The sequence below is a fragment of the Silurus aristotelis genome (assembly GCF_946808225.1).
Source record: "Silurus aristotelis genome assembly, chromosome: 13".
NCBI classification, from domain to species: Eukaryota; Metazoa; Chordata; class Actinopteri; order Siluriformes; family Siluridae; genus Silurus; species Silurus aristotelis.
The window spans coordinates 8,562,247-8,575,442 of NC_139586.1; the positions used below are offsets into that span (position 1 = coordinate 8,562,247).

General features: G+C 40.5%; 1 protein-coding gene across 14 annotated transcripts in view; it reads left to right on the forward strand.

Moving 5' to 3' along the window:
- The first annotated feature begins 1,672 nt into the window (after positions 1–1,672).
- mcf2l2 (MCF.2 cell line derived transforming sequence-like 2) overlaps positions 1,673–13,196 on the forward strand; it is a 74,653-nt gene continuing 63,129 nt past the window's right edge. For 6 of the 14 annotated variants that reach the window (XM_083558403.1, XM_083558390.1, XM_083558401.1 and 3 more), the window contains exon 1: positions 1,673–2,126. In XM_083558403.1, coding sequence (XP_083414529.1) covers positions 2,048–2,126 — 79 coding nt within the window. In that variant the 5' untranslated portion in view covers positions 1,673–2,047. Of the gene's footprint in view, positions 2,127–8,832; positions 8,984–9,818; positions 10,168–13,196 lie in introns of those variants that run through there. The other 8 variants (XM_083558402.1, XM_083558400.1, XM_083558405.1 and 5 more) reach the window with 6 other exon arrangements.

Genomic DNA, 13,196 nt, shown 5'->3' on the forward strand with positions numbered 1-13,196 from the left:
CAGAAAAACACATGGCCAAGAACTAGTAGGTGTCCTTGTCACACAAATTTCATGTGTTCTAAAGAGAACATGATGCCCTCCCTTCAAAAACTGGACCGAACACACCGCCATGATGACAACTGCCTTGCTAAGGGTGAAGGTGAAGGTGATGAGGTGGCTAAGTATGTCTCCAGACCTGAACCCTATTGGGGCATCCTCAAGCGGAAAGTGGAAAAGCACCATGTCTAACATCCATGTCATTATAGATTGGTGGAAAAGGATCCCAGCAACAAACTGTGCAGCTCTGGTGAATTCCATGCCCAGGAGGATTAAGGCAGTGCTCACACAACATATTGACACTTTGGACAGTTTTGACATGTTCACGTAGGGTGCACTTTTGTTGCCAGTTATTTAGACAATAATGGTTGTATGTTATTTTGAGATGACAGTAAATCTCTCTCTCTCTCTCTCTCTCTCTCTCTCTCTCTCTCTCTCTTTCTCTCTCTCTATATATATATATATATATATATATATATATATATATATATATATATATATATATATATATATATATATACACATATACACACACACACACACACACACACACACATACTGTATATATGTATGTGTGTATGTCATCTTTGTCATTGATATTATTGATGGAATTGACCTCGCAGCTGTGATCTGAGTTGATGAGCTAATGGTGGGTACGCAGATGGCATCCCCATACTGCATTTCTAACACAATCTTGACTTAGAGATCCCAAGGGTAGCAGCATGATGAGGATGATAAAAGCTCATCCGGAAAAGCTAGATGTAAACTCTGGCACAGAGGACTGCACTGGAACATTGGCTCGGTTTAAAAAAAAGAAAACTAGGGGGTCCCATGGGTTTGCTTTGGCCCACCATGCCATATCAGAGAAGAGGAGAGAAAAGAGGAAAATAAGGACCAGCTTCATGTTTCTCATTAGAGGTCACTGAATTGCTGTATTAGACATTGCAATAGATATGTTTGTGAATACAATTGTTTCATGTTGTACTATAAGTTTAACTAAACTAGAATGTTCAATATATCACTACATTAGTTAAGCAGATTACAGGGTAATATTTTCTATTGTATATTTATTTTTACATATTAAAAAACATAAATAATGATAACCATGACAACTTTAATTACAGTGTAATGTTTGGTAAAATGTAAAAAAAAAAATTTTCGCCCCATCGCGCTTAATCCAGTTATATTTTTGGCCTGTTATAGGAAAAATGTTTGGGTGCCTCTGGTTTAGACTGTTATAGCCTCTGTAACTGTATAACTGTAAATAAGCTTTACCATATATACAACACTATATGTGGTGTGAGAATTTGAATAGATTCGAAAGATCTCGCTTTCGTAAAGCATCACGTTATTTTTTATCTCATTGTCTTTGCCTTTTTTTTTTTTTTTTTTTTTACTAAATTGACAGGAAAATTTATGAAAAAATGTACACTTACTTACTGTTGGGTTATTTACTTTTAAAAAAATTTTCAAATTGTTATTATTATCATTCTTATAAGATAATAATGAAGATGATGTGCAATTTTTTCCCTTCGCAACATATTTAAAATGTTTTACACTTCTTCTTACACTTGCACTATGTCTACTCATGGTTTATTGATAATACAGCTCCAATCCAGCAAATCCAGTTTTCCATGTTTTCTGTCTGGAGTGCATGGAGCCTCCTGTCTCCCTGTAGGCAGGTAGCTCTTCTGTGATTTGTTTCCCAGCATCCGATTCAAGCCACGGGCTCTAGGAGCCACTCATAGGCCTCCTGAACATCGTTTACATGTGGATGCTCATAATGAATAATTAACATTGTTAGTCACACGTTCTGGTGCTTTTTGTTACTGGAGCCTCTGCTAGGATTTACTCATCTTGGATCTGCTGCTTTCTTTTGCTTGAGAGGTGTTTGACAGGCTGGGAGTGGCCGCCTGCTGCTCTGTGTGAGAGGAGGATAGAGAGAGGGAGAGCAGGCAGAGGAGAGGAGAGGAGAGGAGAAGAGAAGGGAGGTGAGTAAAGCTGCCCTGAGATGCTCTGCTGGCTGAAGGAGGAAGAGATGTCCGTGCAGGAGTTCCAGGAGCGCGTGGGCTGCATTATCACCCATGTTGGTGAGTCCTTTCCTCCTTTTGATTTGCTTTAGGAGTGATGAAGGGGTGTGGCGACAGGGCATCATTACATCATAACCTCATCCTCGGTTTGGATCCCTCCAAGCTGTGCACCGGTTTCATTCTGAGGAGTTTTCAATATCTATATGATCTACATGATTTATATGAAATTGCGTTTATTTATTTATTTTTTACTATGTGTGTGAGCACTGGTGATTCCCACTAGTTCATACTAAAGCATTTTCACATTTTTTAATCATTGCTTTTTTTGAGCTCGATTATCTTAAACGTATGGATTACAGTCTATGTCTACAGTCCCTTCTTTTGTTTAGTGAATGAACAATATGCGATGATCACATATAGGGGAAGTAGGTTATTGTGCCATGCTTCTGCCGAGAGCCTTCTCCTCCTCTTTCTCCTCCTCCCCCTCTTCCTCGTACAAGACAAGCTGGTGCTGAGGCGGCCTCATGGGACAGGCTACACGTTGCCATAGAAACTGAGCCGGCCTGCACGGCTATCCTCGCTACATTGATTCATGGCACCGTATAACCTCTAAAACGCCTCCGTCGTCCTCCTCACAGCACACAAGGGAATCCCAATTACTGCTCCAGCTGAGGTTTAAGATCTTCGCTGCTTTATAAATGGCTGTTAAACTTAAACCAGTCCCGCTAATCTGTGATTAATTATTATCTCTGAGCATCATAAATGGCCGCCTCTGTGCTGTATTTTGACCTTGGCCTGTAAATATGACGCAGTCCATTACTGGAAATCTTTTTTAGTGGTCTTTAGCATTTAAATAAAACAATAGGGTTAGCTTAGGGTTAGGTTTATTTAATGAAACAATCAGTTTATTTTTTCAGTGGAAACAGGGAGCAGTTATCAGTGTTTGAGTGTCACCCTGATGCATGGGCTATTGTTTACATATAAAAAGAGCAACGATCTGGAGCGGGAAAAGACTTCATAGTCAGACGTGATACCGCTTCTTGCTGTATCACCTTTCCGCTTAGTTCCTGATGACATCAGCTTACTGTGACTCACTAAGTATCAATGAGTAACGTATGACTTATATCTAACAGCTCAACAAATATTTCATTTTTTAATAATAAAATTTAAAAACACGATATTGTAGTCACTAATGTCTGATTCAGTTCTGGTGAATCGTCTACGTAAATGCTATTTATAGACCATATATAATACGGATCTGCAAACATTATATTTAGTTTAGCTGATAGCGTTTTTAATGAAAGGGGAAGCACTGTCTGACATCAGTAAGTTATGAGTTAAATCAGTGGTCCCAACCCCCGGGCCGCAGACTGGCACCGGTCCGTGGGTCAATTGGTCGCACAGAAAGAATACATAACTTACATTATTTCCGTTTTATTTATTATCTGATTCTGAACGATGTTTTATTTTGGAAAATGACCGCCACATCTGTCTATGACTCACTCTTGATGCATGTCATGATGACCTTCTTAAAGGGGCTGCTCCGGCCGCTAACACAAAATACATTACCGCTAAACTGAAACCCCCAAGAGAGCAAAATGAACAAAAAACAACACAGTGGATTCACGTTTATTATTAGATTTAGAAAATACCAGTTTTTATGCAGGTCTTATCATTTTATTTTGTTGTATTTATCCGCCACACCTCAATGGCCGGTCCGTGAAAATATTGTCCGACATTAAACCGGTTTGTGGCGTGAAAAATGTTGGGGAGTGCTGAGGTAAATCACTTGCCTGGGAGTGATACATTCATGCTGCTCTCAACACTGTGTATCAGCAGAAATCTTTGAGATACAGTAGCTGTGTGTACGTTTTCAACCTGCACACATGTGTACAATACAGGACATGAAAATAGTGTCGCTAGGGTCACTATTCACGATATTGTATGACTGCCTGTGTCACGGGACGCTGAAAGTCCAATAATTCATGTTTTGATTTTAATTCATAATTTCATAATTTTTTGTGTTGCTGTACCTACATATAGTCTGAAAAGTATTAAAACGATTTTTTTTACAGTTGTCAGCTGATAGAACGTAGTTGCTTTTATTGAAAAAAAGTCACCCAAAAAAATGTAGATTTGATTACAGTCACAGGCCTGTTGCTTTTCCTCTGTAAACGAATGGAAAATGTGGCTATTCAGCTGTTCCTGATGGAAACCTAACACAGCCAGGGTATTTAAACAGGCCCATGGAAAATTGTAAAAGGGATCTGCTGAGTAGAATGTAGTTAATGACTGGGCACGGCAGACATGGCTCACATCTCTCCAATCCTTACAGCCTAACGTAGTTGTCTATTAATGTGAGTTAAAAACAAAAATTGGCACTTTAGTTTTACATTTTATATTATTAAAATCCCCTTCCTTTATAGATGAAGCCACAAATCCTAAGTCCTCAATTATCAGGAGGTGTATTTACATAGGGATCTTTGTGTTTATTGGGTGGTCGAACATTCCAGTGCAAAAATACAGGATTTATCTAGCAAAATGTTTGTTTCGATTTGTACACAGTATCTACACATTGGCTTTATGTGCACAAGAGACCCAGTGGCGTTTACCTTGTGGTTGTTGTGGTAAATACAAACAAGTTAATTGTCACACACAAATCCCATAAAAAGCCAGCAGGGTCTGTGCGCTAACAAATGCAACGTGGCTTAGCGATTTTTCGCACTTTCAGCCATTATTTTTGCCCAACTCTCCGATTCCTGAAACCAGTACCGATACATTTGTGCATATCAGTTCATAGTTGAATGATTTGCATTAACCGACAGAAAATTAAGCAAATGTGTCGGTTTGACATGTGCTTAAATTGTATACAACTATTTGCACTGAACTATATGTATCCTGAAGTGATTGTCTGAAATGTGCACAGCTATAATCAGCGTTCTCAGCTTCTTGGTAAAGGATGTTTTCAACACTGAAAATGAGTTGCTTTGTCCAGGACTTCTGTATGCTGAAACAATAGCTGTTATAAACTCAGGAACCTGTCTATGGGCGTTGTGTCGACTGATCCTATATGCGAGCCCACATCCAAACTCACACAATTAAGCTGAGTGCACAGCTAAGGCATTGATTCCAAAAAAACAAAACAAAAACTCAACCCCGGTTCAACTGCCAATGTAAAAAGGTGAACAATAGGAAGGTCGCTGGACTTCCTTCCCTCATTCTCAGTCAGTTGGAAGCGCAATACCAATATTACGTCAAAACTTCCTTCCTTACTTCTTGTCAACTGATATTCTATGTGTGTTTATCTCGAAACATAAACTCATATTCAGCACTGATGCTCACTCGGAGCTCTGGCCTTTATCTGTCCTTTTGTTTTTTCTTTTCCCATTGGTGATTCACTGGAAAATCTGTTTTTCCATATTATATTGTTATTGTGCAGTAAATGTGAGTTGCTTATGGTTTGCATGTTTCCTGTTCAGGCAGGCTGCTCTACTGTACCTGTGGGACACCACAGCGTTCCTCATCTCATGCCTGGCGTTCTGACGTCTACATTTCATGCCTTTCAGTTTCCTATCTGTGATGATCGCAAATGTTAAGCTATTTTATGAGTTGTTCAGTAGCTCCTGGTTCCACAACCTCAAATGACTGTATAAGACTGTAGAAAGGACATTACTCAGAATCACACATTCCAGTGCTCATGTTAGTTTTCACTCTCCAGTGTTCTGTATAGTAAGACTTATAATCACACTCTTGATAATCACCCAAATGAGGATGGGTTCCCCTTTTGAGTCTGGTTCCTCTCAAGGTTTCTTCCTCATAACATCTAAGGATTTTTCCTTGCCACAGTCGCCACGGCTGCTCATCAGAGATAAATACACATCGTTCACCTTAACTCTTAAATTCTATAAAGCTGCTTTGAGACAATGTTGTGTCTGTTTTGAAAAGCTTTTTTCAGTCGGTTGTGATTGTACTCGAGTCCATTCATTCAAAACAGCTGGGGAAGTACATAAAAAAAAAAATAAAAAGATGTAAAGCAAATTAGATTGAACTTCTGAGTACATTGTGTAACTGCGACCTTTACCTCCTGCATAGTGACCACAGTGCTGTTGAGTGCTTTTAAATAAGTAATGTGTGTGTAGCATTACTTTGCTTGCACAGCCTGCTTGCTTGTTGTTATTCTTTTTGTGTTGGTGTAATGTGACGGCGGAAAAATGGCTCCTTTGCAACCTTTGAACAATATGGGCAAAGCCAACTGCTGCTTGTACACGGTATTTAGCTCTCAGAAATCAGACGCAGTGCTGGGCAAGTTCCATTGAAGATTGTTTTAAAAGGGAAGAGGCAGAGGAAGTATATACTCTAGACACGCCAGCGCTGCTTTTATTAAGCTCCTCCTTCCTGTTTACACGGCTCAGTGGCAAAGCAATTCTTTGGGTTTTATTCTAACATGTGATTCTGTGGAGTTAAATGTGAATATTTGTACCTCCCTCATAGTGTAAAGGTGGAAAGAATGTTCCTCTGTTATATAATAGTTCTCAAATCTTGCTTTAGTTGCTTTAGTGTAGTCGGGGACACGTAGTCACGCCTACAGGTCTCCCAGCCACATATAGAGCTGAAGGTCAAGGGCCCAGGGGAACGTGAAACAGAAACAAGATCAGAACACCGGGAAACCATGAACAAGTAACAGGAAACGAAACAACTTGCTAGAACTAGATGAGTTACTTTGCGACAAGACTCTGAAACAAAGGAGTAAATATACACACAATAATTAAACACAGACATGGGGAACAACTGTGAAAGACACATGAACATTAGGACTGATAACAAGACAGGGCTGAGACTTAACATAAATAAAAACAAAGACGCATGAGAGACACGGGGCAAAAAACAAAAGCCCACGGAAAAACATTTAGATGCAGCCAGTATTCGCTTAATGGTGCAATAGGTGCTGCTACAAACAAAGCAAAGGGGGTGATTGCTGACAATTGTCCACCCCAGAGAGTCTGGGGTGTTCTGGAGTCTGAAGAATTCTTTGCTGAGCAGGACAGAATGCGGAAACCTGTCTTGGAGGATAGCTTGGTAACTCATTCACGGTGAGGATGTTGTGGAGAAGGGTTGCACCACTGCCCCTGGGAATGAGCAGGTCATGGAAAGGGGCCATTGTGCCGCCGTCATATTAAGAAGGGTCATTAGAGGAGGCTTTGACATCACCCTCATGCTGCCTTGTGTTTAGATGGGTTTTGTGAGACCATTGGCTGCAGTGTTATCTTCAACCCCAGTTCCAAAAGAAAGCTTGCAAATAAACCCATATTTTATTCAGAATAGAACATAAAAAAATGAAATGTTTAAAGTGAGGAAATGTACCATTTTAAGAAAGAAATAAGGTGATCCTGATTGCTGCAACATGTTCACCACTGTGTAGCATCACATCCTCTGTCTGTATACATCTGGGAACTGAGGAGACCAGTTGCTGAAGTTTTGGAAGAGGAATGTCGTCCCGTATGTGTCTGATACCGGATTCTAGCTGCTCAACAGTTCTGGGTGTCTTTTGTTGTGTTTTTTGTTTTACGTTTCGCCAAATGTTTTTAAATGGTGAAAGGTCTAGACTGCGGGCAGGACAGTTCAGCACCTGGACTTTTCTACTATCAAGTCACGCCACTGTAACCGATGCAGGTGAATTATACATAAACAACGCATGTGTCATTTAGAAACCATAAAACACGATCTGTTTCCAAACTTTTGACAGGCACATCCGAATTGTATAATAAGAAACTAAAGGTTTTTTAATGTGTATGTATTTTTTAATGTGTATCTGGAAGTGTATGTGTAAGTGTAACATAAAAATTGGACATTAATAGTAAATTTTCTAAAACAGATTTATGATCTCATTAGATCCACCTAAGTGCCTGTGTTGGTCTCACTTTCTCACTGAGATTAATGTAAACTATAATGAATAGCCTTCATTTGTCACATACTGTATACATTAAAGCAGAGTCAAATTCTTCTCTTCACACATTTTAGCTTGTTCAGAAGCTGGACTCAGAGATGAAGCTGGAGCACAGAGGGTTAAAAGCCTTGTTTAAAGGCCCGAGTGGCAGCTTGTCAATATGCGCGCTTGAACCCTTGACCTTCCGAATCCCAGCACCTAAACCACTGAGCTACCACTCCCCTATATTGGCCCCTCTAATGCTGTGACCTCTCAGTGATGTGTCAAACAGTGAAGGCTTTTTAGCTAAGAACGCATTTAGAAGCACGACTTTCTTGAAAGACAGCAGGGTGAAAGAAAGCAGCACCGGCTTTTATGGTTTACAAGGTTTCCATTGCCGAGGAATGTTCATGTTGGCTTCAGAGGGCAATGTGAACTGTTGAACCTGTAATCTTACCTCATACAGAGGATGCTGTTGTGCTTTTTAATTCCACACAGCAATCATAAAAAAGCTTTCCATTTTTAAAGACACGTAAATGTTTGACAGACATGTCCGGCAGTTTTCTTTAAGTTTAGGAACATTGCTCTGTGCCGCTGTGTGCCTGGGGAAGGAAGAGAATTCCTAGTGGTGTAGATCCAAGTGTGTGTGTGTGTGTGTGTGTGTGTGTGTGTGTGTGTATATATGCTATAGAGATAATGTGTGTAAAGAGAGAGCGGAAAGGAGCAGCCCTTGTTTCTGTGAAGCTCCCTCAGACAGTCTATAACCAGAAACGCCCCTTACTATGATGAATATCTCATAGGGTGGGAGAGGAAGGGGGACGCCCCCCCCAGTGCTTGTGGCATTGTTGAGGATATTTGTGAGAAGCATGCTAGTTTGTTCCACGGCTTCAGAAAGGAGACACAGGACATCTCAGTATCTCAGCAGAAGGACTGATAGCGAAACGAGGAGAGGGCGGTCGGCCCGGATCAAACTTCATGATGGGCTCCATAATGTGTAAGTCTGGGTCATTACACTTCTATCAGCTTTTATATTCCCTCTGTAGATGACATTCACTGTGTGGCCTGTGTGGAATACAGTCAGTGTTGGGTGTATTTTTTTTCTGGTGATTGATGTCAAATCTGCTGGGATTTTTTTATAATTTATTACAGGCTGTTGTATTGATTAATTATTGCAATATTAACACATGGCTCAGCTAATTCATGAGAAACACGCTAATATAATTTTTCATACTGTACATTTTGTGTATCAGCACTTAACAGTTAAAACTATCAGATTGATGTTTTTAAGTTTATTGCCATGTGCGTAAAAGCTTTAAGCATCCATATGCAGGGAAGTCCTTGTGCTGTACACACTGCCGTACACACTTCTATACATTTTGAGCATAGACAACGATTGTCTAAAAAAAAAACGTAGAACACTTTTCAATGTAAGACCCTTTATGTTTTCCACCATAAGCGAGTCTTTAGTACGAAAGGCTTTGCGGTTTTTTTGTACCCTGACAATTGACCATTTTTCTGTTTTACATAACACTGTTACCTCACTAAACAACTATTCTTTTACTGCAGACAGCATGAATCAGTGCAGCAGTAAGGACACTCAAGGACAGAGTGTGTGATGTGTGTGCTGGATGCTGGATTTTGGGGAGAGAGGGAGGGAGAGAGAAAGAGAGAGAGAGAGAGAGAGAGAGAGAAAGAGAGAGAGAGAGAGAGAGATTGAGAGAGAGAGAGAGAGAGAGAGAGAGAGAGAGAGAGAGAGAGAGAGAGAGAGAGAGAGAGAGAGAGAATACTGTCAGGTATTGTGGAATACTGTGAGCGGAGTGCAGTAAATGAAGCCTGTGCAGGAGGGAAAAAGCAGTAATAAAGAGATTAAGCGTGTGTGAGTGACCGCTCAGCTCTGATCCGTGTGCTGTGGATTGACCTCGCTTACGCAGCCTGTCTCACACCAACACAGAGAGGAGGGCTAGTTTTTTTGCAGTATGGACTACCAGACCTTGCCAGCTACGTGCTCAGGATGCAGGAGTCACAAACGCTGGCCATCCTACTCAATAGTACGCATCTCAGCTGGGGAGATGGAGTCCTATCATCACTTTCTGACTATGTGCAAGGACACAGAGTCCGCCACCTGGAAAAGTATGCCATCCGCACCTTCCAAGAGTTTCTCCGATCCATGCGCTGGGGGTGGAGTATTTCCTTTTAAGTCTCTCATATTATCCAGGTATCGCCGTGTATCGATGCGCTAACATCGGGAGATTCTCAGTGGCGGCGTGCTTACAGCGTGTGTTGACAGTTTGTGCTACACGAGGAGGATCAGGTGTTTAGGTGAAATAGAGATGGCTAGTTATTTAGCTAATAAGTAGCTTTGACCTGGAACCAATAAATAAAAAGAATTTTATGGTAAAGTGTGTAGTAAAACAACATTGTATATTTGTGTAATGCTCAGATTTTCCATTGTTTTGTTGACGAATTTTCCAAAATAGACAGATTCAATTTCTTTCAGTTCATTCGAAAGCTTCACTGCTGAGCCTTTGCACAAGGAGAACCTCAAAATAAACAGAATAGAACATGTGACATGTGTTGTTCCACAATAGACGAGTGATTATGAGTTTCCCATGTAGAAATGCACAGCATGTAACCCCAGTGTACAAGGAAAAGAGGTTGAGACAAGTGTAAGTTTATAAGCTTTAGCATGTTTATTAAAAAATTTGATTTCTAAGTGATTTTCAATGTCGGTGCATTTCATTTGCTTTCTAATGCCATTTTCCTTGTTATCCTTCAACTTCCACACGATTCACGATTTATCACAAAAGAAAGCCCGACATTAACCTCAAATCGCCAGACGCAGAAATGACAGCGCGTCGGATATTTCTGGCTTGTCCTTCAGTGAATAACTCATCCAGAAGTAATGCCACATCAAGGCCATGGATTTCCATGTGAAATAACTTTCCTCACAGAACTAAATTACAAATCTGGTTTCTAACCTCGTTTTGGACAATTCCGCAGGAGACACAGAATAGTGTGTGTGCGCGAGGAATGTTACTGAGTTTTTGTGGTGTGAGTGTACAACGATTTTTTTTGTTTGTTTTGTGAGCGAGGGATGGTGTATTTCGGTTGCTCGACACATCCTTAAGATACATCTTGCAGTCAAAAAGTGATCACTGAACTGGAATCATGCACACCAAATCTAATCCGCTGTAAAAAAAAAAAAAGTATATTCCACACACAAAATAAAAAGTACAGAGTCAGCAAACTTTCACTTTTGACTGCATTTTGACTGTTTAAATGCACAGAATTTGGTGCTTGTGTAGTTTTTTTTTTTGCACAGCAAAGCTCACACCTGTTAGGGGTTTTTAGATCAGGACCTACAGCTGGGTTAAAACTATAGATGCACCAATACAGATTAACCTGAATACAGTTAAAGTTTTTTCGCTTATCAGTGGACCCCTGATCAGAAGCTTTAAATCCCAAGACCCTTAACTGCTAAATTTGATCCTTCAAATAGTTTGGTGTTGGTAGAGTATCTTTTACAGAGATGATGATGTCTGTCAGCCGAAGCGCCCAGAGCAGTATCGAGAGAGTTTAAGTGAGTGCTCGGTGCTTGCAGAACTGAAGTGCTCTTCTTTCTTGTGCCACTGTAGTACCCCTGCATGAACTTTTTGCAGAGCACAGTCCCCAGTCTGCTTTCCTTTGCTCTGGTTTGATTGTTAAAGTCATTCCATCGCTGTGATTTAATACGTAAACAAGGCGTACTTCACGTAGTGTCGTAGACAGTAATGGAACATTATTATGAGTACAATGAGGAGATATTTTTCCACGTTGCATGTGTAAGTCAAGTCAAGAGTCAAGTCAAGAGGCTTTTATTGTCATTTCTACCATACAGAGTTACACAGTAAAAACGATACAACGTTCCTCCAGAACCCTGGTGCTACACTAAACAACGTAATGATACATAAACTGCATCGAGTGCAACCTAGTGCAAACAGTACAGACAAAAAACAGTACAGACAGACAGACAACAGTACCGACAGACAGACAACACAAGACAGTGTGGGACAATACAGATAACGCAAGATAGCGCCGACCAGTAAACCTACTGTATACTCTGAATATACAGTACTGTGCAAAGAGAACTATAAAAACTATAACCAAGAGTATATGTAAACATATCAAGTCAAGTCAAGTCAAGTTTATTTGTATAGCGCTTTTCACAACAGACATTGTCTCAAAGCAGCTTTACAGAAAACAACAGTGAAGGTGAATGGTGTGCGTTTGTCCCTGATGAGCAAGACAGTGGCGACAGTGGCAAGGAAAAACTCCCTTAGATGATATGAGGAAGAAACCTTGAGAGGAACCAGACTCAAAGGGGAACCCATCCTCATATGGGTGACATCAAAAGTTTGGTCATAAATCTTTCAACAATACAGAACAATTTGTGATCATCATAGATCCAGCATCAGCTTCTCCATGCCAGGGCCTTTAAACACTCGGCATCTACTTCTCCATGATCATCCATAGGTCCATAATCTTCACGAGGTGGGACGTGACTGGAGCTGGCCAAACCTCAGGATGCCTCGGGATGGGGAGAGAAAGAGAAGCAGTGGAGAGGAATTAGCGTAGCTGCTGTTCATGATATTAACAGCACAAGTTGATAATGTGCATGTGATCAGATGTTCTGGAGCACAAGGTTATGATGTGATGTGTGGACATATGTATGTATATGTATGTATGTATATATAAGCTGTGCCACTTTGGAAAGATAAAGAGATAGAGCTGACCTCCGTCACTGTCTATTATCATGTTTTTTTTTGTCATCCTTTAATAAGCATAATAATAATTAAAATAAAAATGATAATATTTGCACCGCACGCAAAGGATACACCGATCAGGCATAACATTATGAGCACCCCCGACAAGTAAAGTGAATATCACTGATTATCTCTTTTTACATGCCATCTGATAGTGGGTGGGATTTATTAGGCAGCAAGTGGCAATTTTGACCTCAAAGTTGATCAGAAAAATGGGCAAGCGTAAGGATTTGAGTGAGTTTGACGAGGTCAAAATTTCAATTGCAGGAGTCAGAACCCATCTCCAAATACTGCAGCTCTCAGGAAGATGCACATGTGAAGTGAAGGCCGGTGTGGTCGGATCCAACAGACGAGCTCCTGTAGCTCAAATTGCTAAACAAGTTAATGCTGTTAATGCTCGATGGA